This window comes from Tauraco erythrolophus, chromosome 2, assembly GCF_009769465.1.
Source record: "Tauraco erythrolophus isolate bTauEry1 chromosome 2, bTauEry1.pri, whole genome shotgun sequence".
In the NCBI taxonomy this organism is placed as follows: domain Eukaryota; kingdom Metazoa; phylum Chordata; class Aves; order Musophagiformes; family Musophagidae; genus Tauraco; species Tauraco erythrolophus.
This window is the reverse complement of record NC_141466.1, coordinates 16,150,206-16,177,096: the sequence shown is the minus strand read 5'-3', so window position 1 is coordinate 16,177,096 and position 26,891 is coordinate 16,150,206. Positions and strand designations below refer to the sequence as shown.

General features: G+C 43.1%; 2 protein-coding genes across 3 annotated transcripts; both read right to left on the bottom strand.

Annotated features, from left to right (window-relative positions):
• Positions 1-815: 815 nt before the first annotated feature.
• On the bottom strand, positions 816-6,040 carry FAM162B (family with sequence similarity 162 member B). Its single transcript, XM_086632125.1, has 4 exons — positions 5,923-6,040; positions 5,247-5,358; positions 1,780-1,888; positions 816-914 (listed from the first exon to the last, which is right to left on the bottom strand). The coding sequence occupies exons 1-4, from the start codon at positions 6,038-6,040 to the stop codon at positions 816-818; spliced, it is 438 nt and encodes a 145-aa protein (XP_086488251.1).
• Positions 6,041-11,326: 5,286 nt separating this feature from the next.
• GPRC6A (G protein-coupled receptor class C group 6 member A) lies at positions 11,327-26,616 on the bottom strand. Of its 2 annotated transcripts, XM_086632124.1 has the most exons (7): positions 26,423-26,616; positions 24,493-24,796; positions 23,454-23,492; positions 21,703-22,530; positions 18,058-18,270; positions 16,482-16,605; positions 11,327-12,447 (listed from the first exon to the last, which is right to left on the bottom strand). In XM_086632124.1, the coding sequence occupies exons 1-7, from the start codon at positions 26,614-26,616 to the stop codon at positions 11,327-11,329; spliced, it is 2,823 nt and encodes a 940-aa protein (XP_086488250.1). The 2 variants fall into 2 exon arrangements, with proteins under 2 accessions (XP_086488250.1, XP_009985830.2); XM_009987528.2 differs by lacking the exon at positions 23,454-23,492.
• Between the last annotated feature and the right edge of the window lie 275 nt (positions 26,617-26,891).

The window sequence follows — 26,891 nt, the reverse complement described above, 5'->3', positions numbered from 1 at the left end:
TCAATAAGTGTGGCTTCCTAAACTGCAAGACACAAAAGCCATTTTGAATACGGCCTCGAGGCAAATGAACTCAAACTGGCTGATTTGTGCTGTAAAACTAGGCACTGTCACCAGACTGAAAACTTTTTGTTTTCAAACATGTTCTGTAAATATCTAACCAAACATGTATGATAATCACAATCCTGTCTCGGCCTGTGGAACTGACCGCTTTGGGAATTCCTGTGAAGTTTACAAGGACTTGAGAATTTGTGGAATCATCAGGCCATTTCCCCTCACTTCTCTAAACCCTTCTCGGTGTGTAAGATTTGTATTATTCTGGCTGATTACAATTTGTTCTTTATTTAGAATGGCAGAAGTGAATTGCCTAAATCTCCTAATTTTTGCAGTTTTGTACCTTCACTTCGCCACTGCACTACTAGTCTTTGCTGCGTTTAACCTTTCACTGAAAAATACAGCTGGTTCTTCTGTAAGGAACGCTTACCTGTGTAACAGCTCAAGATAAGCCTGAAGTAAAGTTTTTAAGATAGACAGTGGAAATTTGGCTCCCCTATACCTGACATTCTTAGGAAGCTACCTCATTTTCTTTGACATTAATTACTGCTTTTAATCATGTGCAAAACATTCTAATGTTGATAATTTGCAACAAGCACATCAAGTATCTCTTACTAAGAGACCCTCAATTTCTTTTTGTGATCGTGTAACTACCCTTGTTGGCTCCCGTCTGTGCAGTTACCCATTTATTGGTGAAATTCACGAGCCGCTCTCAGCAACAGTTAGTTTTGCTCCTATGTGGACACTTGGCATTTCATATTAAGTTACTTTGTCTTCGACTCGGCTGCTAGCGCGGCCTCTTCCCGCCACTTGGCCTTCTTCGCCAGGTTCCAGCTTGTTAAGGACTCGTGGCGCGCAGCAGCCTGCAGAAGATAAACATAGAATTATAGAATCATAGAACGGTTAGGGCTGGAAGGGACCTTCAAAGGTCATCTAGTCCAACCCCCCTGCAAGGAACAGGGATATCTCCAACTAGATCAGGTTGCTCAGGGCCTTGTCCAACCTGGCCTTGAACATCTCCAGGGATGGAGCATCCACCACCTCTCTGGGCAACCTGTTCCAGTGTTCTACAACTCTCATGGTAAAAAATTTTTTCCTAATATCCAATCTGAATCTACCTCCCTCTATTTTAAAACCATTACCCCTTGTCCTATCACAACTGGCCCTCCTGAATAGCCTCTCCCCATCTTTCCTGTAGGCCCCCTTGAGGTACTGGAAGACCGCTATAAGGTCACCCCGGAGCCTCCTCTTCTCCAGGCTGAACAGCCTCAACTCTTTCAGCCTGTCCTCATAGGAAAGGTGCTCCAGCCCTCTTATCATCTTCGTGGCCCTCCTCTGGACCCTCTCCAACTGGTCCGTGTCCTTCTTATGTTGGGGGCTCCAGAACTGGACGCAGTACTCCAGGTGAGGTCTCACGAGGGCAGAGTAGAGGGGAAGAATCACCTCTCTCGACCTGCTGGCCACGCTCCTCTTGATGCAGCCCAGGACACGGTTGGCCTTCTGGGCTGCAAGAGCACATCTACTTAGGAGCAGTGTAGTAGGAGTAATGATGCACCTCAGGGAAAGCTACCCCATCTCAGGAACAGACAGTGACCACTTACACGTCAGAGGTGACTGGAACAGAGGTTAGCTAAAACTGGGGCAGGTGTAAGTCACTGCTGTTGAGGTTTGCCTACTTTCCATCATTTTTAAGGATGCTCCGTATTGATGAGCTAGAGCTGTACTCACCTTTTTAGCTGAGGCGATCACTGCAAAACAGGCGACGACTGAGAGTCCGATCATGATGTAACAAGCTTTAACTCGAGCTTTGTTTCTTGCCCTGTCTAGCATCTCTGGCCTGCAATTAAAGTTACTGAATTGAGTCCTTACAAAGCTGTAAAGTGTCTCTTCTTCAAAGCATTGCAGGCATAACATCACCATTGGAAAAATAAGAGTTAGCTCCTAAAACAACTTTCTTCAGCTTGCTAGGATTGGTTATGTACTACCCAAGAACTCTGCATTTTCTGACCCTGTTCCATTTGCAGTGGAAAAGCAACATTTAATGGATTTAAGAGGGTTTGTTGAGTTTTTTACGCTGAAAAAAAAAAAATTGCTCACACAATAAATATTTGGACTTAAATATACCAGAAATCAACCTTAAACTCTAGAAATTTAAGGGGTTTTACCTATTTTAAACAGATTGGGAAGTGTATGTGTTGTCAACCAGATGTGGTGAAAGTGAGATCCTTTTATTCAAAATTAACTTTAAAATTAATTGCTGTCGCATTTAAGCTGGTCAGATGGCATCCGGTGTACTGTGGGCTAGGGACTTTACATACTTGGGTACGTGATTAGAACAGAGTTTGTACTGCTACAAGCAAGAGATTTTAGTCAGTTCTTCAGAAAAGCAGCAGCTTTGCTCAAAGCAGGCAGCTGATGTCAGCCCTCTCACTGTTACAGGAACGCACACCTGAACAAGAACAATTTGATTTATTATTTTTGCTGGTCATAAAAGGCAAAAGAAATGAAAACTTCTGCCCTGCATTTGGCAGTAGTTGCTGCAAGAGAGGCATTGTACGGCCCAGCAAGCTCCCATTTACAGCCTCCTCCGTTCTGAGAAGCAGCAATAGGCTGCGTACCCTGAGAACCAGGAGTACAGGACATCTCCGTTATCACTCAAACGGTCTCAGAACTTCCAGCTCAGTCTTTATGAGCCAGTCATTACACTTGGGAGTACAGTTTGTAAGATGTTCATTATAATGCCAGCTGTGCACTATTTTCCTGTCATAAATCACATGGGAATGCTTGATATATATTCATAATATATAGACTATCAATATACATAATATATAGTTATGGGTTTATACACATATGCATGTAAAAAGGATAGTTGCATAAAGAATTGATTCTATGGTGCGAGTAAAGATCTTGTAATGATCTCTCTCCCCCACAACACCTGTAGCTTTTCTTTAAAGAGGAGGAGTGGCGGGATGGGGCAGAGCTGGTTTAGAGTGAAAGTTCTGCCTCTGGAAGCGTGTACCAAGGCTGAGGGCAGCAGTGCTTCTCTCTAAGGCTTAGTGCAACGGAAGGCAAAGGAAGAGGCAAGTCTTATGCATGGCTATGCCATACTACCCCCTTCCCTGCCAACGCACACACAAGCACATGTGCATACCGTGTTTCTTGCAGGTGCAGGAAGATGCAGATGAGAGCAGTTCTAAGTAACTGCTTTTGTTTTGTACAACGGTAAACACACATCATCTTTAAAACCAACCGCACATCAGACTAGCACGTAAAATCATTAGCCCACTAATCCATTTGTAGCAACAAGAGAAAAACCATAAATGTTATTAGTCTGGCTTATTTCACAACGCACTAATTGAAACTCTTCTGAAGCAGATTTTCACTTTCTCCCTGCTTTCTGCCTCTGCTTTAAGAAAAACAGACCTGATTATGTTCTTCCCTAATTGCACATTAGAGCCTTTGCTACTCAATTCTTAATCAAGACTCTGGTTAAACCTCTGCTGAAGTCAGTAACAGCTTTAAAAAAAAAAACAAAAACAAAAACAAAAAACCTTGAATAAGGACTTCAAATTTGACCCTTAGTACAAAGCACCTTCAGCAGCTACATTATACTCACAGGCAACAATATCTTGCAATTCTGTTTTTTTTTTTTTTAATAGTTAAAACAGTGACACAGTTCTGCTTCGATGTCTCACAGTTAACTTCTAATATATTACTATTTATGATATTACAGTTTTAAAAAGACTTTCCTCACCCAGAAAACACAAAGTGGTGACACGTGCTTGGCAGGCCAGCTACCGCACAGAAATGAGTGATCTGTGTGCGTGCATGTGTATGGACTGACAAACGCCTATGTCTTTATAAACACCTCCCAATAACTTGAATAGCTTTTAGAGCTTCTGAGACCTGTCTGAACCTTCCTCTAGGAGAAGATGGTGGGACTAACACAGCGCAAGAGAGGTGGGACAGCAGAGAGCCACTGTCCAGCTCAGGACACACCAGTGAAGCTGTCAGGAACCAACAGGAACAAGCAGAGGATGTACCTGTTGCTTGACATAGTTCTGCATGCTGTTTATGCTCAACATACCACCCAAGACAGGGACATAATGAGTTGGGGTTGTTCAGCCAGGAGAAGAGAAGGCTCCAGAGAGACCTAGCAGCCTTCCAGTACCTAAAGGGGGCCTACAAGAAAGCTGGAGAAGGACTTTACAAGGATGTGTATTGTTAGGACAAGGGGTAATGGCTTTAAACTGAAAAAGGATAGATTTAGATTAGATATAAGGAAGAAATTCTTCACTGAGGATGGTGAGGCACTGGAACAGTTGCCCAGAGAAGTTGTGGATGCCCCATCCCTGGAAGTATTCAAGGCCAGGTTGGATGGGGCTTTGAGCAACCTGATCGAGGGAAAGGTGTTCCTGCCCATGGCAGGGGGCTTGGAACTACATAATCCTTAAGGTCCCTTCCAACCCAAACCATTCTATGATTCTATGACATTATGATGAGAAAAAGTAGCATCCTGGAGACAGACGTCTAACACACTAACATCCTAAGCAAAAGGCACTAACTGGCATTAGAGGGGTTTCATGTGTTCAGTGACCAACTCCCTTGGGGCATACTAACTTTCAGTGAGTCAGAGAACCTCAGAATCAGTATGTTTTGGGTGGGAAGGGACCTTCAAAGCTCATTTAGTTCAATGGGTCAACAAGAATGAGAGGCTAAGGCTACGTCAAGTACTCAGTTTTCCTTGGTGAGGGATGTTTCATAACCTTCTCTATTTTTTCTCAAATTCTATCATAAATCATAATTCGTTGGATGTAATCATTCAGTGACGGTCAGCTCCCTTAGAACTGTTTATGGGAGCTATAAACAGAAATTATTGTTTACCAATAACATCCTTCTCTGATTGCACATTAGGAATAAGCAAAATAAACAAGCCAGTACACAAATGCAACCAAGGCTATCTCTCAGATGGATCCAGTTCTTAATCCCAGGCTCTGGGGACCCCAGTAAAGAACATTTTTTCATCTTAACCTCTAACCAGGACAGGAAATGCTTTTTCCCTCTAATTTGTTTCCAAGTTTTCAGTATTGAAAAACTGACTGCTTCAAACTTTGTGGAAAAGCTCTAGATCAGGATCACACCACCGCTTTCCCTTCAGCTCTGTTGTTCCCCTTGGACAAGAGCAGCGCACTTACGGGATCCTCAGAGGAATCTCTTCTTCTGTCTTGAAACGTCCAGTCCAGAGGAGGATTTTTTTGTCAAACTTCGAAGGTTTGTAACTTGCAACCACCTTGTGAGCCTGCTCAGCTTAAAGATTAAAGAAAAAAAGTCCTTTGTCAAACCACGCGCTACGAGTAAGGGACGGGTGGTAGGAACGGTGGAACAGGAAAACCTCTGCCCGTCCTGGTCGTTGGAAGAGTAACCCAGGGACTAAACTTCCACATCTGCGAGACGCAGGGTTATCTCCGCGCAGACTCTTGAATACCCCCGCGGGCGATGAGAGCCGCGGCGGGTCCAGTTCGACCTCCGCGCAGCCTGCGGCCGTGGGTCCCCAAGCCAGCAGAAGCACGCCTGCGGCCACCTCCCTGCGAGCAGTCGTGCCCCCGCGGGCCGCGGAGCGGACCCAGCCGGCGGGCAGCCCCGGCGGGCAGCCCCGGCGGGCAGCCCCGGCGGGCAGCCCCGGCGGGCAGCCCCGGCGGGCAGCCCCGGCGGGCAGCCCCGCTCCACCGCGGCCCCGAGCCGCCCGCCCGCCCGCCGCCGAACCGCCCCGTCCGCCCCGAGCCACCCCCAGCCCGCAGCTCCGCTCCCTGGCGCGGCGGGTGGTGCCCCTTACCGCGAGTGGTGCCCCTTACCGCGAGTGGTGCCCCTTACCGCGGGTGGTGCCCGGGCTCCGGGCGGGGTCCCCGCCGGCGGCGGCTCCCCGCGGGGCGGGCAGGCGGAGCGGCGCTCCGGACAGGAGCCGCCGCGGGCGGAGGCGCGCCGGCAGCATGGCGAGGGCGGCGAGGGCAGCGCGGAGCGGCGGGACCCTCTGCCTGGGCGGGAGCGGGAGCGGGAGCGGCCCCGATCCCGGTCCCGGCCCCGCCCGTCCCCGTCCCGCCCCGCGGACCCCCTGCAGCCGCGCCCGGCGGCGAGGCGGGGAGGAGCGGCCGCGGGCGAGGGTGGAGCGGGGATGGGGCTCGGGCACCTAACGGGCTCACGAGCAGCATCCCCATCACAGAAAAGTCCACGGCCGTGTCAAAACTCGGTTACAGGAACAGCCGCCGTGGTCCAGCTTCGTGTTTCAGAGCGCGGTGGACTCAAGTGCCGCGGCGCCGACCGCGCTCCTGTCATTTCACCACTTTGGGAAACTTCAAGCGTAACGATTCTCGTCACACGCTTTTCTGTTTACTTCAGTGGAAAAATTTCTTTTTTTTTTTCCTTTCACGTCCTGGACAGAGTAAACCTTTATTAAAACAAATAATAATGAAAAATTCGGTACAAACATATCCTTGCAAAAAAACAAAATATATCAGAAAAGTCAGCACGGAATATATATTTAGTACGCAATATCCCATTGCTTGCTAAATGCGAGTGCCACTGTAACACGGCATCTCAACAGAAGTGTGTCTAATACACCAAACAGTGGAAGATTTTACATCTGTCAAGCAACGCCAGAAGGCCTGCAGATGAACGGAGGAAGCCTCGGTCCCCAGGGATGGATCACTGCCCGGCAGCAGCTGAAGAAAGCCCTGTGCTCTGCGTCACAGCACAAATGAGGAGCCTTGAACCAGTTGTAGTTGAAACTTCCAGTTATCTGTTTTCAGGAGCAGAGCCAAAGGTAAGTAGCTTTTTCTGAAAGTTAATTGTTAAGTACAGAAAAACAGAAATTTGTCACTAAAGTGAGTTCCAGCGTCCTCGATTTAAAAGTTGTTTTCTTAAAAAAATGTATTTGCACAACATTTCACTCTGGAAAGTTATTTAAAAAAGCACTTTCTTCTCAGTAAGCAGTCCCATGTTGATGTTTTCTTAGTCACACATGCAGTTTCCATTCCAAATCATTAAAGTACCAAAACATCCTTATTATTGGTAAAACATCAAAGTCATTCCAATCCATTTAACTCATCCCAACTTAAAAAAAAATAAAATTAAAAAGTCAGTCTTCCCACATTCTATTTCAAAACAAGACCTCCATTTGCAAATGAGCTGTTCTCATGACCAGCAGGATTAGGAAAGTGATCATTCTCCTGCACTCGGCACCGGTGAGGCCGCATCTCGAATATCGTGTTCAGTTTTGGGCCCCTCACTACAAGAAAGACATTGAAGTGCTGGAGCGTGTCCAGAGAAGGGCAACAAATCTGGTGAAGGGTCTAGAGCACAAGTCTTATGAGGAGAGGCTGAGGCAACTGCAATTGCTGAGCCTGGAGAAAAGGAGGCTGCGGGGAGACCTTATCGCTCTCTACAACTACCTGAAAGGAAGGAGGTTGTAACAAGGTGGATGTTGGTCTCTTCTCCCAGGCAGCTAGCGATAGGATGAGAGGAAACGGCCTCAGGTTGCGCCAGGGGAGGTTTAGATTGGATATTAGGAAAAATTTCTTGACTGAAAGGGCTGTCAAACATTGGAACAGGTTGCCCAGGGAAGTGGTGGAGTCACCATGCCTGGAAGTGTTCAAAAAACATGTAGCACTTCAGGACATGGTTTAGTGGGCATGGTGGTATTGGGTTGGCAGTTGGACTTAAAGATTTTAGAGGTCCTTTCCAACCTTAATTATTCTATGATTCCCTAAGCAGAATAATCCAGCTCCCTGCCTCAAAGGTCCACACTGGCTTTCTCATGTCTTTCTAAAAATAACACAAAGGAAGAGCATGCACCTCTTTGCACTCCACCCCCTTCTTCTCAAGCAGCTCTGCCCTATTTCAGAACATTTTTGGGGAAATAAAGACACATCAATAGAAATGACCTAGAGAGTGATGCTGGGGTTGTAGTCTGCCCGTAGACCTTTTGCCTTTGCCTTCTTCCTGCTCAAAGAGAGCAGCGTAGTATCAAGCAGTGCTTTTTGTCTCTGGAGACACAGCTGAGAAGGGTAGGAAGAGTCAGCACATCTGGGCTGGGCTGCTCAGCGTCATACGTTACGAGCAGCATCCCAAACACTGCTCTTAGTTGCTAGTCATGCTGGTAACCCACACATTAGAGTCATCAAGGTTCCAACAGCCATCAGCAGAGCTGCTGGGAGGACGCCTGGAGCTCACATTAATAGTTCCCAGAACTTGCCAAAGAATTGCTGTAAAGGTTATGGGCAGCTGAAAGGCATCTGCACAGCTAGAGCTACTGAAATCTTGAAGGAGTTATGGTCTGAAGGAGAGGTCTTAAAAAATTTGGTGGCCTTCATAGTCTTCATTCTCTCTAAAGGTACTGTACACTGTATGATAGTAGCTTTAGAATACATCAAATACATCATTTAGCATTATTAACAATGAATAACATAAAACCCAAAAAGGTTAAATAGTGGTTACATCCAGAGCAGTCTCCCGCTGACCTCAATAAATGACATTTTCATGGTTGACTTGTCTGTGGACAGCACTGTGTTTGGGGACATTTGTCCTCTATTGCTCTCGGAGATGAAAAACATACAGGTGGGCCCATATGGATGTTAGCATTTTGAGAAGTGGTGTCGAGATCTTTCCAAAGTAAGCGAGCAGAGCTGTTCTCTGGGGATGAAAATCTGGTTTAGGGTCAGTTAATGTCGCCATGCCTGGTAACAGGAATAGTCAGATTGCTGGAAGACTTACTGTTCTGGGCAGGGGAATGCACACAAATGCTCCCTTTAGCATCATGAACCCCTATTTTCAGATTCTTTTGTCCTCTGTATAGGATAGCACAATCCCTTTATGCTCTACCTACATATGATCACTGGCTTCTTGCAGACAAGGCATTTAAAAACATATGTAACACAGCTTGGTATACCATCTCTTTTTTCTGCCAAGTCTAGCTAGCGAACCTGTTACATCCTTTCAGCTCCACCATTGACTGTGCTTTATGTAGAAGACCTGAGTAGCTGGAGAAGCAGATGTAGCATGCAGAACTCCTTTGAAATTCTGCCATATGTGATGTTTGTCTTTAAAGAACCCTCCGTAGAGACCTTCATATTGCTATCATCATACCCTGTTCCTTAGGACATTTTCCTCATTGACCTGTGGAGGAGTGCACTGCGACCCTTATCTTCCAACCTAAAGGACATTTGTAAGAAGCAGACTGGATGGAAATATTGCACTGGTGCACATATTGCTGCTATTCAAGGCCAAACCAAAGTTCATGGGAAAGGAAAGGAAATCAAGTAAGCAAACTAAATTTTAAATAATAATATGGCTTTAATCATCCTATTTCCTTATATCTTCAAGACGTGACATGCTCAATACTTTTGAAAACGTTTGAGCCAAATTAACTTTTCTAACCACCTTGGTGCTGACAGTCATCGTGCAGTGTAAGCTTTGCTTCTGTCTTTTGGGGAGAGAAATTTTGCTGCATTGGCAGCCCAGTTGCAGGAATTTTAACATTATTGTACATAATTTCATATTCAGAACAGTATTTGTAACAACTGATGTATGAACAGCATTCACCATATAAATATATGTGCATAAACTTTCATTCTTCCAATCAGCTACAGAACTTACATAACTACTCAAATATGTATGTAAATTGCACCCTTGCCATTCAAATGGCTTAACAAATGTCTTTAGATATGTAGTGCGTATGTAGTCTACACATCACAGTAATTTTGTTGACTGTGTCCATCGTTGAAATGTGATTTGTAACTATTTTTAACAAAATATGAGTAGAAAAATCATATTGATAAGGATTACAAGGTATAAATAGAAATGATAGAAAAATAGATATATTGTACAAACAATAATACAACCTGCTTCTGTAACACGAAATCTACTGAACTTTATTTTGGCCTGCCACAGCATCCAGTTACTCCAGATCTAAACAGAAGTATGGACAAAACTTGAGGAATTTAGTATTATTTCACAGTAACATGGCACAGAATTTAAAATAGCGAAGTTTCTACGGTCTGAGCCTAGTGAACATGAAACAGTATTTTTCACGGTTCTGGTTTGGCAACATAGCTCTGCTGTTTAGGGTGTGAAAAAGCTCTGCAGTACTATTGTCCCGACAGAAAAATTCTTCCTTCTCCGAACATGACTTTTCTGCCTCTCAGACAGAAGGCAAGGCATAGCCATGTTCACGGAGCTACAGAGCAGAGACTCATCCAGTGCAGCTCGTATCAGTTCATTCTTGTGCTATTTCTACGTATCAGAATGGTGCATTGCCATTCTCTTGTTGAAAATCAGATTTTTTAAATATGTATCAAAAAATCTAAAATTCCCAGGATGTGCTCATGTCGATTCTGGTCATTACATTATTTATGCTAATGAGATGAATCAATTAGTGTTTATATGTTTTGACAATACATATTGACGTTACATCCTCAACCAAGAGGACGCCTGGGGACAGACACAATGGGTCCTCTTTCCTCATGCGTCAGAGGAGGTGCATGAAATGAATCAGAATATTTCCTCTGAGTATGAGGAAAAAAGTAGATGAACTTACGTATTACTACAGAGCTCCAGGGGACTTCTTCAATTTTCCTATAGACCTGTCTCTAGTTCACTGTCATCCTAGTAAATACAAGGAACTTTAAAAGTTAATGCAGCACTCGTCTGGAACAAGGTGTGCAATTTTGGGGAGGAAAGAAAAAAGGACATACCAAGTGAAAAGGGATACTTTTGGACATTCAGGGGAATGGAAAGCCTATCTTACAAGCGGAGACTAAAGGACTGGGATTGTTTATCCTAGCAAACAAAGACTGGGAGAGAGTTCAGTTTGATCTGTAAAACAGAGCCAGGTGAGAAGAAGAGTTTCGTAAACAATTGGGCATTAAAGATGCAAAAAACCTGGGGTAAACCCATACATTCCCACCTGCGTGTCTGTCAGAAATAGTAATTTCTTGATGCTTCTGCCTCACTAGGGAAAGTGAGATGGTCAAAGAGGTTCCTGCAGGTCTATGTGAGCAGGCTGGGGAGGGAAGGGAGCTGCTGAAGGTGACTACACCTCATGGTGCCCGCAAAAGCAGGGGCTGGGATCTAAGAGAGGCTTGCTAATCTGGTAACTACTTAAGTACCAAAGGAGATGGCATTTCATGTGGCCTGCTCTCCTTGGGGATGCCAAGAAGAAACCTGAAAGAGAAGTTGCTTCCTAAGATGGCTTTTAATCTTCCAGTACTTTAATGCTGTTTAGTCATATGCTGGAGAGTCTTTTCCTGGCCATAGTCCTTGCAGTATTTTTAGGAAGAATATTCCTTTTTGCTAGTCTGTGCCCAGGCTCTTGGAAGTGGCCGTTTCCATTCACAGAGTTTTGCTCAGATTTGCACGAGTCTGAGACAGTAGCTCGGGAGCTGGAAGACTTTGAATCCAAAGAAATCTGACTAACAGCAGCGCTGCTTGCGCTCTTGGAGGAATATGTGTAAATCATTTTGAGAAAGGAAGATTTTGTGTTGGTTTCTTGCTTGTAAATGATGATATAGCACTTTGGAAGAAAAGTGCAGCAGAGGATTCCATAATTGGATATTAAAACAACGATGATTTCCACTGCTGGCAGGTATTTGCCAAATGTAGTTGCATAGACAGGGATAAATACAATCCACGCTATAAAATAAATTAGCATGCCAAAGGTGATGAATTTAGCTTCATTGTAGTTCTCTGGTAGTTTCCTACCTTTAAAGGCAAATATGAAGCACACGAAGGCTAGGGCAGCGATGTAGCCCAACATAATCCCAAAAGCCACAATAGAGCCCTCATTGCATTCCAGAATTATTGTTCTTGGGATTGAGAAATTTTGCTTTACAAAAGGTGTCCTGAATGTTAACCAGAAGGTGCAAATGATAACTTGAATTCCAGTGCAGATGACCACAGTGGGAACAGGTTTATACATGCATTTCAGGAAATTCTGCAGCTTGGGATCAAAGCTGAAGGCTAGTAAAATTTTTAGTGACTTTATTAAAATACATGAAATGCAGAGAGTAAAACTTATGCCAAAGAGGGCTTGCCTAGTTTTACACTTGAATTCTGTGGGTTCATCTATGAAGAAGACGGTACTTAAAAAAATTAAGAAGTGGCTGAAGAGAATAATACAGCAGATGGTTAGACCTCCAGATGCCTTTACAACTGGCGTGTTCAGATTCTTAGTAAATATCACACTGATGGACAAAACCAACACAACCCCAAAAGTGGAGAGGAGGAGGAGGAAAATAGCAAACCAGTCAGTCCAGGCAAGGAAGTGGATTGTCTTTCTGTAGCAAGTGGTACTGTTGACAGGAGCCCAGTAGGTTTTGTTGTTACATCGGTAGCAGTAATCCATATCTGGAAGCAGAAAAGAAGGAAGATAACTTAGAAACCCGAAGTAAATAAACTGCAAAGTGGATTACTGAGGCTTGAGATACAAGAGGAATGTGGGAAGGGATGCTAAGGGGAACAGAGAGGGCTGCTGGTTGCTTCCGACTGCTGCTGTCGTCGTCCAGGTGGAGGAGCTGCAGGGCTGCGGTCGCAGTGGTGGCAGTGGTGGCAGAGGCAGATGGAGGAAAGGACAAGTGCCTGCCAGCTGGGAGAGGGTCTGCCTGCAGCCAGGGGCAGGGAGAATGAGCAGGATCCTAAGATTGCCTTGGTCATGGCTGACTAGTGATAGGTGACCTGGCTGGAGCTCTGGAGAGACAAACTTTAACTGAAACCAGAACGATGACTTGAGATTAAATCAGTTCTCTTGCAGAAATTTGAACTACGTTTCTTTCGTTCACCTGTTTTGACAAGAAAAAAAAACCAAAACACCCAACTTTCTATTTACAGACAGCTTTTGAAATATAACAGCAAAACAAACATCGCTTTAGATTATGCTTTGAAATGTTACTTTTGCTGTAAAATTCCTATTCTCTGATTTCACAATTATTTGAATTTAAAAAATAAAATCTAATTTCCTTCTGCTGTCAGGATATTAGAAGTGCATTGTACTCCAAATTTCTTCATTCCATCTCTCTCCTTCATGTTTAATTTTCCCCGTAGGAAACTTTGCTCAAGCCTATAAATGAACCAGTGGTAGAGTACATGTCAGATTCGATACTAGAAAATATACAGTATATGTATTTGTACATATAATATATATAAATGTACAGTTATATCAAACTTCACAGACAAAAATATTGTGGTAAGCAAAAAAAAAATAACCATTGAATTTTGAAGACTCATAGAACAGTTTGGGTTGGAAGAGACCTTCAAGATCATCTAGTTCCAAGCCCCCTACCATAGGCAGGGAAACCCTCCACTATACCAGGTTGCTCAAAGCCTCATCCAACCTGGCCTTGAACACTTCCAGGGATGGGGCATCCACAACATCTCTGGGCAACCTGTTCTGGTGCCTCACCACCCTCAGAGGGAAGAATTTCTTCCTTATTGGACTGGGTGTACTGCAGAAAGACAGGGAAGCAAGGCTCTATTTTACTGTGAGTCAGTCTCACTGATAAGTCAGCCAGACTTTCCATCCTAACAAATGATAGTGCTACTCAACTGAAGAATCTAATTGCTTTATGTTCCATCCATTAAAAAGCATTTAAACCAAGTTTTATAGGCTGAACACTCGTATTAGGGAAACTGAGCATAAACAAATCATAGAATCATAGAATCATAGAATGGTTAGGGCTGGAAGGGACCTTCGAAGGTCATCTAGTCCAACCCCCCTGCAAGGAACAGGGATATCTCCAACTAGATCAGGTTGCTCAGGGCCTTGTCCAACCTGGCCTTGAACGTCTCCAGGGATGGAGCATCCACCACCTCTCTGGGCAACCTGTTCCAGTGTTCTACCACTCTCATAGTAAAAAATTTTTTCCTAATATCCAACCTGAACCTACCTCCCTCTATTTTAAAACCATTACCCCTTGTCCTATCATAACTGGCCCTCCTGAACAGCCTCTCCCCATCTTTCCTGTAGGCCCCCTTGAGGTACTGGAAGACCGCTATAAGGTCACCCCGGAGCCTCCTCTTCTCCAGGCTGAACAGCCCCAACTCTTTCAGCCTGTCCTCATAGGAAAGGTGCTCCAGCCCTCTTATCATCTTCGTGGCCCTCCTCTGGACCCTCTCCAACTGGTCCATGTCCTTCTTATGTTGGGGGCTCCAGAACTGGACGCAGTACTCCAAGTGAGGTCTCACAAGGACAGAGTAGAGGGGGAGAATCACCTCCCTCGACCTGCTGGCCACACTCCTCTTGATGCAGCCCAGGACGCGGTTGGCCTTCTGGGCCGCAAGAGCACATTGCCGGCTCATATTGAGCTTCTCGTCCACCAGTACTCCCAAGTCCTTCTCCTCAGGGCTGCTCTCGATCCAATCACCACCCAGTCTGTATTTATGCCTGGGATTGCCACGACCCAGATGTAGGACCTTGCATTTGGCCTGGTTAAACTTCATGAGGTTGGTACGGGCCCACCTCTCCAGCCTGTCAAGGTCCCTCTGGATGGCATCCCTCCCTTCCAGTGTGTCAACGGCACCACACAGCTTGGTGTCATCGGCGAACTTGCTGAGGGTGCACTCCATGCCACTGTCCACGTCACCGACAAAGATGTTGAAGAGGGCCGGGCCCAACACGGACCCCTGAGGGACGCCACTCGTGACCGGTCTCCACTTGGACATTGAGCCGTTGACCACTACTCTCTGAGTGCGGCCATTGAGCCAATTCCTTATCCACCGAGTGGTCCATCCATCAAACCCATGACTCTCTAATTTAGAGAGAAGAATGTCGTGCGGGACAGTGTCAAAAGCTTTGCACAAGTCCAGGTAGATGACATCCATTGGTCGACCCTTGTCCACCGATGCTGTCACCCCATCGTAAAAGGCCACCAAGTTGGTCAGGCACGATCTGCCTTTGGTGAAGCCATGTTGGCTGTCACCCACCACCTCCTTGCTCTCCATGTGCCTTAGCATGGTTCCCAGGAGAATCTGCTCCATGACCTTGCCAGGCACAGAGGTGAGGCTGACCGGTCTGTAGTTGTCCGGGTCCTCCTTGTTCCCCTTTTTAAAAATGGGGGTTATGTTCCCTCTCTTCCAGTCATCGGGGACCTCGCCAGACCGCCACGACTTCTCGAATACAATAGCCAGTGGCTTGGCAACTTCATCCGCCAGTTCCTTCAGGACCCGCGGATGGATCTCATCAGGTCCCATGGACTTGTGCACCTTCAAGTTCCTCAGATGTTCTCGAACCTGGTCTTCAAGTACAGTGGGCGGTGGTTCATCCTCACAGTCCCTGCTAGTTCTTTCCACAGCTTGGGTGGTAAGACAAGAGGCTTTACCATTGAAGACTGAGGCAAAAAATTCATTAAGTACCTCAGCCTTCTCTATGTCCCGGGTAACTAGAGCACCAGTATCCTTCCGGAGGGGGCCTACATTCTCTTTGGACTTCCTTTTGTCCCCTACATACCTATAGAAGCATTTCTTGTTGCTTTTTATATCCCTTGCCAAATTCAATTCCTTCAGGGCTTTAGCCTTCCTCACTTGATCCCTGGTCACTCTTACAGCTTCTCTGTATTCCTCCCAGGCTATCTGTCTCCGCTTCCACCCTCTGTAGGCTAACCTCTTCATTTTCAGTTGGTCCAGGAGCTCCTTGCTCATCCACGCCGGCCTCCTGGTCTTTTTGCCCGACTTGTTCTTCGTCGGGATGCACCTCTGCTGAGCTTGGAGAAGGTGCTCCTTGAATGTGGACCAACTTTCCTGGGCCCCTTGTCCCTCCAGGGCCACCTCCCACGGCACTTTGCCCATCAGGTGCTTCAAGAGGCCGAAGTCCGCCTTCTTGAAGTCTAGGGTACAGAGCTTGCTGAATGGTTTCCTTGCTGCCCCATGGATCTTGAACTCCACTGTGTCGTGGTCACTGCAGCCAAGGCTGTCCTTAAGTTTCACCTCACCCACCAGTCCCTCCCTGTTGGTGAGCACAAGGTCGAGCATGGCACCCCTCCTTGTCGGCTCCTCTATCATCTGCAGGAGGAAGTTGTCATCCACGCATTCCAGGAACCTCCTGGACTGCCTGTGCCCTGCTGTATTGTCTCTCCAACAGATGTCAGGGTGGTTGAAGTCCCCCATGAGGACCAGGGGACTTCATAAATACTTAACATAAATAAATAAATAACATAATAAATAAATAAATAACATAATAAATAAATAACATAATAAATAAATAACATAAATAACTTAACATAAATAAATACATAACATAAATACTTAACATACATAAATACCAGGGGACTTCACTTAAATACTTTAATCCCATTCCAAAGTTATACTCAAGGTTGCCAAGGCACATTATACCCAAAAAAAACGATTGTATTGATGTCTAAATAAGTCTTTTTTGGATCACAATTCCTTACCTGTTCGATTGCTGTAATGGTTTTCTGGGCAGTAAACACACTCATAGCAGCATGTGTGTGGACTTTCGGTAACCTTTTTCATCTCTCCTGGCCTGCAGTGCTGGGAGCATGTTGACTGAACCTTCTGCAGTGTGCAGAGAACAAAAAAAAACAGCTCAGGCCCAACTAAGAACCATTAAAATAAACCTCCAGTAATTCTGCAATTTGCACTCTTTTTTTTTTTTGTATCTGTCGTATTTTAAGGGAATCTGAAAATAATGCTGAAAAAAGGCATTGTGGGCTCCATGTTTCTTGTATTTTCTCCACACAGTGAACGAGTAGCAGGATGGGGCATTATCTATGTGATAATTTTATTTTTTGGCCTCATGCGCCAATCAGTGGAACTGTCTGTACTTTTAATATCTAGATCAAAGTGTCTCATTCAGCTTTGAACCTGAGATTTAGACTGCAGAGGATCAGCTCCAGAGAAAGCCCAGAAGCATCTGACAGGGGATTCGAGTGGACTGTTTCACAAATGGGACCCTGAAACCCTGCTCGGCTGCTCCGAGCCCAGTGGAGACACCTCGGCTTGGGGGAGACACCTCAGCGAGTGCTCTGCCCTGCAGCTCCGACATTCCTGACCCTTGGCAACTCATTCCTGAGTCATGATGCACCACTCCAGGGGATGTGATCAGGGCTTTCTCTCGAGGTCTGAGTTCAGGTCCTCCCTCCAAAGACAATGTTTTGTAAAACAGAGAAGCAGTCCTGAGAGACATTGCTATTTCTTCTCCCTCCAGGATGGTGCTTACAAGCAGGTGGAGACGTTTCCTTGCCATCCTGGGCAGCGTCACAAAAAGGGGAAAGATTTGAGGTTTTCTTCTGTCCTCTGCCTTTTCTATCAGCTGAGCTCACACGCTGGGACTCAAATTTAGCCCACCTAATAAGCAGTCTCTCCCTGTCCCATCGGTGGTGAACACTTTGCAGCACAGAGCTGTACAATGAACCAAGACCTCTACCCATGCACAGACAACAGATTAGACAGCTGGAACTGGCCCGGGCCACCCACTAGTACTGTCTACACCCGTACTAGGGCTTCAGGTGGTGCCACCTACCTCAGACTCCTGTAATCGTGCTGACCTCAGCTCTAACAGGAGCAAATAATCAACAATTTTATTTTTTTTTTTTAACAGTAAAGTCAACAGACATGAATCTTCATGTACAAAACAAATGGTGGTGTTGAGTGAGAGAGGGGGCTTCTTTATATGGTCATTTTTTACTTTAAAATTCCTTTCAAGATTCTGGAATAGCATCCTTAGGACAAACGTAACTTCTGATTTGCTCATCTTAAGAAATTTTCTAGGAGCATTCTGGAGAAATAACTCAATTTCAAATCACTGAGCCTGCTGACAGACTCACATACTACTCAGGGTACATGAAGGTGGCTGAATAAACCCAGAGGGGATTCTTTGCTCTAAAAGGAGAACACAAAACCACAAGAGAGATTTCTAGCTGACACATACTTCAGTTGCAAATACTGGAGGGAGAAGAAAACACATGAAGCAAATTTCACATGTTATGTCAACAAATTAAAAGTTACCTTTAAATCCAGAAATTCTCTTTTTTTTTCCTCATCCTCAAAGATAAAGTCACCTTTCTCTGGATCATATTCTGCCATAGTGATGATTTCCATGTGGCCATCAATTTCTTTCCAAAGAAGTACATCGTAACTGGTGCTCATATCTCCACTGGAGTCAAACTTGATTTCTTTATCATCATAAATGACTGTAACATTTTTAAGTTCTTCAAGGAGCTGAACATAAGGAAGGAAATATTCATCAGTATCATGTCAGTGGGACAAACTCAATAGTTTAACACCTATGTGATAATAGCAAGTTTTAAAAAAATGTTGCTTTTTAGGAGTAAAAGAAATCTTAAAATGAAGTGTCATCTTTATAACTGTTTAATTTGATGTCCTACATAGAATTATATTATTCAGACAATCCTATTGACCTTAAAAATCTATTAATAAAAAAATCATAATTTCTTAACTCCGTGTGATGTATACAAATACTCATGTCACTATTTTCTTCCAGCCTTGGAAATCTTGGTACAATCATGGGAAAGAAAAGACTTTTTACTTGCAAAAAATAATGGCATTTTGGAACTCTTTTGTAACTTTTGGAGCTTCTTGTAAAGAACAACCATGAATGATGCTCCTTTTGTTACCTTATTGTCATCAGAGTTGATCTGGGCAACATTCACTTCCAGAGTAACCTTCCAGAGCATGTCTGGAGATATCTACTCTAACGTTGCTTTCAGCTTTGGCTCTGACTTGTACTGAGTATTGCAAGGTGAGACTCATAGAATCATAGAATCGTCTGGTTGGAAGAGACCTTCAAGATCATCAAGTCCAGCCATTCACCCTGCACTGTCAGGGTCCCTAAACCATGTTGCTCAACACCAAATCTACACATTTTTTAAACACCTCCAGGGATGGGGACTCCATCACCTCCCTGGGCAGCCTGTTCCAATACTTCACAATCCTCTCTGTAAAGAAATTCTTCCTGATATCTAACCTAAATTTCCCCTGGTGGAACTTGAGGCCATTCCCTTTCATCCTGCCATTCATAACGTGGGAGAAGAGACCAGCCCCCATCTCCCTACAACTTCCTTTCAGGGAATTGTAGAGAGCGATAAGGTCCCCCCTGAGCCTCCCCTTCTCCAGACTAAACAGTCCCAGCTCCCTCAGCCACTCCTCATAGGAGAAGTTCTCTAAACTCTTTACTAGTTTCGTTGCTCTTCTCTGAACCCGCTCCAGCACCTCAACGTCCTCCTTGAAGTGAGGGGCCCAAAACTGGACACAGTACTCCAGGTGTGGCCTCACCAGTGCTGACTCGAAAGTGTTAAATGAACAATACCTGCCAGTTTGCTGAGATGAAGTGATCAATGTACAATGGAAATAAACAGCTAGGCCATATTTGATATGCCGTAGGAAATATCAAAAAGAACATGCTTTGATAAGGCAACTGTCCAGCTTGATATTTCAACCCATTCTGTTCAACAGAGTGAAATTTTTCTCTCTCTCATGACAAACAGCCAGACCAAAAAGTTCTGTGTGAATCTAGAAAGGACAGATTAAAGCACATATAACCCAATCCCAATTCATGGGGAGACCATGGGAGGACTTTCAATAGCTACTGTGGTTCTTAATTGAAGTAAAGGCTTTATCCCTTTGCAGGTTTAACAATTTTTGGCAACAAGAATTAATTCATAAGAAAAAACCTCAAGGTTTTGGTGAATTTAGCTGCTCTTGGAAAGCACACTCTTACATGGATCCTTTTGTGATATTTGTGACATTTAAATAACATACTGACAATTATATTACTTTAAAAGGTTCTGGAATATGTATGTATATAACATCTGGCATATATAAAATGTCATTTTTTAATGAATAACATGTCATTTTTTTCAGACTTCATATGCTCTCATTGCACCTCTACCAATTTATGAAGAGCCAAAATATGCTTCTAACTAATATTTCATCTGAATTGGATGTCGCAAGGTCTTGTGAGACTGAATAGGAAATTTTTTATTGTATATACTTAGGCTAGTAATTTAATCTTTCCCTTCTAGGCTTTTCCAGTTTCTCTAATGATATGGCAACAGATCTTTTGGAATACATCGAATGAATCATAGAATGATTCTATGATTGAAGCTTGACATCTTGAGCTTCAGACAGAAGGGGCCAATAGTGAACAACATTTTGATTTAATTGATGGCTATTTTTGCAAAAGCTGTAACACCAATGCCTCTGTTGTTTTTCTGTGTGTAGAGATGTGTGATATGGATTAGTTGCATCCTAAGCTTTATGTATATATATCAATTTCTGGAAGGTTTAAGTTTAGTGTAGAGGAAATGTATTATGAAAAGAGCACAGGGGCAATAACTATCTCTTTCAGTTTTCTTCATGAGTTCTTAGCCTCTTAACAGGACTTTTAATTTGGGTGATTTGTGGTTTGATTCAGCAATGATGAAATGCAAGTTCATAAAGTTGCATCTCATGTAGAGCAGTCCTGAGTTTTTCCCATTGGCATTAGCAAATTCATGTAAGAATCTGATTGTTAGAGTCTTTTTTTCAAATCCCCTATCTCAGTTTGACCTGCCCTGACCTAGGTTAAGAGGTCAGAGCAAGTCAGAGTGCTTCAGTGGTTGTTTGACTTTTAAATGAACTTTGTTTAATCCTCTGAGTAAAAGTGTGTAAAAGTGAATACTCCTGAGCAGGTTCTTGGGTAAAAGGTCAGGTCAGGTCTACCTGTCTATTTTTTCCTCTAATTTTCCCACCCAGTAGAGTTTGGTAACAAGTACCTCACCCATCTTAAAGGTTGTGGCTAATTTTCCTACCAGTCACTTCTGTATAAATGAAGATCAGACAGAGGACTAGTCTGTCGCATTTTCACTTTCAACTGAAGATTCATTATAGAGGAAAATACCTGAATTCAGATAAAACAGAGACAATGGTGAGAGAGAGTGAGTGGGGGGCAATTGAAACTCTTTGGTGAATGCTCCTATCCTGCAATATCTCCATCTCGCAAGAGCACTCATTGCTGTGCATTACAGTGGTTTGCAGCAACAGGAACAACCACTACTAGCTGAAGAGCTGATAAGTCAACTGCAGATTGACTATACATTTTATTCTATCCCACACCAGTAGCTACCAAGATGTTCCAGCAAGAAGCCTACAGACTGGAGCTTCCATCTGAGCTTGTGCCTACTCTGTGAGCAATTTTGAAACTGATGAAGTGTTAGGGTAGCTAATCAAGCCCAGCAGCTAAAGATCCCTTCTGCACCTGTGGAGCCACATGTTTACAGCCATTGCTATTGTACCCATGAAGGAGAAGATGGTGGGTATGCAGTTACTCTCCACCAGTTAGCTATCTGTATACAAAATACAATAATCATTTCCTATCTACAGCAGAACACAGCCATGGCTTAGCACTAGGAGCTTCTGTGTCTACAGGGGCCAAAAAAAGGGAGACAAAACTGGATTCTAGTTCTCAGCACTGCAGGAGTTAGATAGTGCTGCTTTAGCACATAGTCTATGATTTCAGTTGGTGAAGAAAGGCAGGAACAGGAATTGAGTAATTTAGTAAAAGGACCCAACTAGCAAATCCAGGAACATGGGAGCAAAAATGAGATGAAAGTTTTGCAGAGAGAATGAGACCTGAAAGAATTATGATCATACCTCCCAGGGAGCGAAGGCAGAGGGATCCTTGCAGTTTCTGCCTTTGCATTGCTCTTTAATGGCGTGAGCAATGGCATAGACTGCAAGTATAGTACTATGGATAAATCCTGGTTCGATGTTAGCAGTCAAAAAATCGTCTCTCCAGATCTGATGTTTATTTTCAACGTTTTGCATGAGATCATCCTGGGACTGATTTGAAATGCACATTTGAAAATCATGGTACTCCAGGTGCGCACAGACTGACAAAAGCTTAATATATTCATGTAAAAACTTGTTGTCGCCAATGGGCTTTTCATGGAGGTTTCTCAGAAAGTCTTGGAATGTGGAGATGTCTCCACTTTTAAATCCAAATCCCACAATGGTCCCCAGCTGTTCGATATTGGGCATTGTACTGATTTTGACTGCAGCCGACCAATTATCACTTGCAATCCAGATTTTATTTACATTCCTCTCAATTGCCTTCTGAAATAGTTTGAGCACATGGAACTGTCTCATGAAGACAACAATAACATTTACTTTGGTTTCATTGACAATCTTCTCAATTGCTTGATCAACTTTGGTGTGAAAGGTGTTGTCGGAGAGATAGGCAGGCAGCATTTCTTTAAAAGCTATGCAAACATTGTTTGCCATGGCCTGGACTCCAAAGCTCTCCAGAGCAAACCGCCCATTGTCATCATCAGTGGCTATTACTCCAATCCAATTCCACCCAGACTCACAGATCAAGTGGGCCATTGCTCTTGTCTGATGGAAATCACTGGGGATAGTCCTGAAGAAAGAAGGAAACCGGATTTTGTCACTGAGGATTTCAGCTGATGATGCAGGACTGACCTAGGAAGAGTGAACAATTAAGTTATGGAAGAGGTCTCCTGCAAAAGATGCCAAGAGATCTTTCATCCAGCCTAACCCAGAGCTCCCTCCTCCTGTGAGTGTGCATCAAAAAGGTGCAGCCAAATGGGGCAGGTTCCCTCACCCTGCTATTCAGACGCAGACTCATGCTCAGTACTAGTTCCACTATTTTCATCCTCATCCACATAATTACATCAGTGAAGGTAGAGAATAAAACTTTTCAAAATGGATATGACAATTATGCTGGTATAAGGATTTTGCTTTACTCTGGCCAGATACCATCAACGTGCTATTCAAAACAATATTTTAAACATTGGAAGCGTTAAAAATTTTTTGAGTTATTATTCAAATTGCTAGTACCCTTACGTTTTGCAGTATTTTTATATGACTGAGTATGTTAGTACGGTTCACTCACGTATACACTTTATTTCCAAGATTTAATTACTATATTTTAAAAGGATCATTAAGTCTGTTAGAAGAACCTCCCAGAAAAACAAACAGTAACCATAACCACAGAATGCTATAGCTCCTTCATATATAAGATTTATTAACTTTCACTTGTGAAAGTAACTAGAAGAACATATAGGGAACATTGTTATTTAAATCTCTCCAGTTTTAATCCTTTTCTATTTGTTTGTAGGAGCTTTTTTTCCCCACCCCTATATTTAGAACATATATTTTCTACATTGCTTGACAGTTGTTAAAAAATAAATCTAAGCTTTCCAAAGTAAGAGTCACCTGTCTGGACGGGATGCCAAATCTTACTAATGTCAGAAGGTTACAGATGCTATTGAAGAGAAAAATCTGCTGGGTCACCTTTTCCATCTCTACGTCTCAATGCAGATTAGTTTCATCCCTTGCTTTTTGATAATGTTCAAGTGTGGCGTTTTAATTTTCATACTTACTATATCTCCTGTGGTGGAGCTGGAGGTCATAATTACTTCCTACCATTGCAGAGGAGAAGATTCAGTTAGAAGTTATGTTTAGTTCAGGTTTTATGTCTTTTCCACATGTTTGGTTACTGGCTTGTTACTTTGCAGTGAGATAATTTATATCAAATTGCCAAACTTAATGTGCAACACAGGATGGTGTGGAAGTGGATCTCCTTTTTCCTTGTTAGTGCTGACCTAGACCCCAACTTTTTTACAATGGTGACAATAGAAGTGTAAGCACTGGCCTAAGTGCAACTGTGGGACTGTACTAGTCCTAGAGAGGTCAGAAATAGGGAATGATGTTTTGGGAAGGGTCTAGTATGGATGTAGAGAGCTGTATTCCCTCTTTTCTACAACTACGTGAAGAGTAACAGGAGGAAAACTGTCTTTAAAGCAATATTTCTCACTCCCCTGTTCATAGTTGTAACAGTCTCCAAAATCTAATCTCTCCCAGACAGGAGAGAATTTCCATATTTCTGGCCAAACATGTTTGTTTTGGTTTGGTTTTTTTTTGTTGTTTTGTTGGTGTTTTGTTGTTGTTTTTTGTTTTTTTTTTTTGTTTTGGTTTTGTTTTGGTTTTGGGTTTTTTTTGCTTGTTTTTTGTTTTGGTTTTTCAGCATGAGGTTGAGTTGTGCCATATTCGCCACCTGCCAGATTAGACATGGCGGATGTAACTTTGTTGCCTGATCAAAGTCCTTGATGGTCATCCAAGGTATGCTGGAGTAACCGGCACAGCCAGGCGGGACTGACTAATGGCACTGCCAGGCTGACAAGAGCCGAGCATCACCCTGAAACAGCACTTGGAGGCGTGTGCCTCGGGTATATAAAATAACCTTTACTGCCTCTGTTTAGGCAAGTGAATCAAGCCCTCCATTTCAAGTTGAATCGCACCCCTCCTGATGTCCTTAAGTTGAGCCAAATCCCGGCCTGTAGCAAACATGTGACCTTTATTCTGAACATGGTATTTCATTTTGACCCTCTGTCCAAAATGAAATAAATCCCTCAAACCTACCTGTGGGATTAGTTGCAAAGCCAACAGCCTTGAAACTGCCATTGACACCTCCGAGTAGCTGGCTCCAGTGACTGCCTTAATTCTTGGGACGTAGTCTGAGTAGTTACACTTGAACTCTATGATGTCCTCAGAAGAATTGAATTTAGACAGAAACCTCAGAGCAGATGCCATGGCTTTTGTAACTTCTGCACACGTATCATAGATTTCGTAGCCCAGAGTAACTCCAGGTAACAGCGTTGAATTGTTGATTGTTTCAATAGCATGTATCATTGCAAGTGTCTGAAGAAAAATTTGAATTTCAAAGCTGTCAAGGAAGACAGAGTTTTATTTGAAAAAAACACATTGCTAGGAACTAGGCCAAAGCAAAGCCTGTTTCGAGCATATTCCTTAGAACTTGACAACTGCTGAAAAGAAATGATGGATAGTATGTTTTGTGTGATTTGCTTGAGTTTTAGTATACAAAAGGTTAGAAATCATACATCTTTGTCTCACCTAAGTGAGAGATTAAACAAAATAAACATAAAATTTAAAATATACTTGAATAAAAATTATTTTCTGAAACAACAGGTAGTAAACCCCAAATTTTCATGGCACATGAAAAATTGCAAGTTATGTCTTCAGGAAGAATCTGTCCAAGTCAGTAGGGCTGTTTCAATTTACTCCAGCTGCCCAATAAGATTTTTTAAAATGTGTTTACTTTCACCAAATTCATGAAACAGAGAAAAGACAGGACTAAATATTTCAGAAGAGAAGAAAACATTTCAGAGGTTGAAGTCTTCTAGCGGTTGCACTGATATTCCTAAAATCCTCTCTAAACCTGATGAAGTTAGTACAGCTATTCCCTTTATCTGCAGTGGCTATTACAGTAGACACCTAATCAGAACTGTGCTAGCATAAAATGTCTGCAGTACAACCAATTCTCCTCTCAGGCAAGCTTCTGTAAAGTTTACAAATCTTGCAAATGAAATTAAATTTCAAATGGACCGAACACAGTTTATGACTCTGTAGAAAAATAATAGAAGACTGACAAAAATATCAACTTTGTCATCGTTTTGTAATAAATCCAGATGGTACCTGAATGTCCAGCCAACTATTAGATTCAGGTGTGGGATTAAGTTGCATGTGAAATTCAAATAAAATTTGAGGATTTGCACCTATATTAAAATTAAATAAACTGCATATTTGGAATATAATTCTTAGGAAATCTTTATTACATACTTTAAATGAAGTTCTTTGCCAGGTTTCCTTTGCATTCTTACCAGAAAAAAAAGGGATGTTTTAAGTACAGCAGGATTTGGAGCCAAGAAAATAAATATTTTGATGTGCAGTCTGAACCTGAACGCATACATGACACAGTGTATATATATATAGTCTATCCTATAGCATAATGCCACTATTATAACACAAAGTGTAATAATTACAGTAATTACAACAATAATTACAATGTAGTCAGCAAAGTACTACCATAAATTACAACTGAACTGCCCTGTGAGGCAGGGATATACTTTAATATGTTCTGAAGTAAAATGGAACAGTTTGACTGTGTTCAAAGCACGTAGATGCAACTTCATAACAACTAGTGAACAACTGCACAGCAGAGTACTTCAGACATACAGCAACAAATTAGCATTTACAGGAAAATTAAATAATTGTTCAGCATAAAGCTGTAGAGCTCTTTAATTATACATAAAGAGTGAAACAGAATCAAATGCTCATTCCCTTCCTCACACAGCCACAGTATTTTTTACTGTAACTTTGCCATACTTTGTCATCCTGTATTAATTTACATGCAGTTTATGTAATGTCCAAGGCTTTTTTGAAGGCTAAGAACTGCAAGAGAAACAGATTTTGTTGATTTTAATATAAGGAGTACATACCGGATATCAGTGATCTCTTCTTTGCTAGACACGTAATTTCCAGTATTACTCACCTAGAACAATTCTGAATTACTGGCTTGATGGGATATTCTTCTGGATGCAGCATTTCACTATGAACTGCAAATAAGCCTCCGATAACAATGTCCCCCGGAGAACTGGCACCCACAAAGTCATCAGTATTCTGGCAAGAGTAAGCGATATCAGCGCCGATCACAAAGCAGGGGATCAAAAAGCTAACCAATGCCATGTTTCTGTTTCACTTGCTCACTGCCAGCTCTAAGGCAATTAGGCGAGCTGCAGGGCCAACAAGGGCTCTTATGTCATCTATAAACAGCAGCAAAGGAAAAGGGCTGCGCTCACAAGTTAGTCACACCTCTTAAGGCACTAGTATTTGCTTCACTGACTGAGGCTATTTCTTTGAAGGTACTAAAGCAATGCTGTCACGACAAATGTCAGGGTGCAGGGGTGTGAGAGTGAAGAGGGAGGGAAAAAGATAAACGAGTTTAAAAGGAAATGTTGGAC

What these genes read in the sequence shown, in the direction of transcription:
- FAM162B (XM_086632125.1), bottom strand. Translation starts at nt 6,040, where the DNA reads ATGCTGCCGGCGCGCCTCCGCCCGCGGCGGCTCCTGTCCGGAGCGCCG. An exon ending in GAGATTCCTCTGAGGATCCC is followed by an intron (nt 1,889 to 5,246) that starts GTAAGTGCGCTG and finishes CTTTAATTGCAG; the next exon opens with GCCAGAGATGCTAGACAGGG. An exon ending in TGATCGCCTCAGCTAAAAAG is followed by an intron (nt 915 to 1,779) that starts GTGAGTACAGCT and finishes TATCTTCTGCAG; the next exon opens with GCTGCTGCGCGCCACGAGTC.
- GPRC6A (XM_086632124.1), bottom strand. Translation starts at nt 26,616, where the DNA reads ATGGCATTGGTTAGCTTTTTGATCCCCTGCTTTGTGATCGGCGCTGAT. An exon ending in CTGCCTTCGCTCCCTGGGAG is followed by an intron (nt 18,271 to 21,702) that starts GTATGATCATAA and finishes CCTTATGTTCAG; the next exon opens with CTCCTTGAAGAACTTAAAAA. An exon ending in CCATTACAGCAATCGAACAG is followed by an intron (nt 12,448 to 16,481) that starts GTAAGGAATTGT and finishes TTCTGCTTCCAG; the next exon opens with ATATGGATTACTGCTACCGA.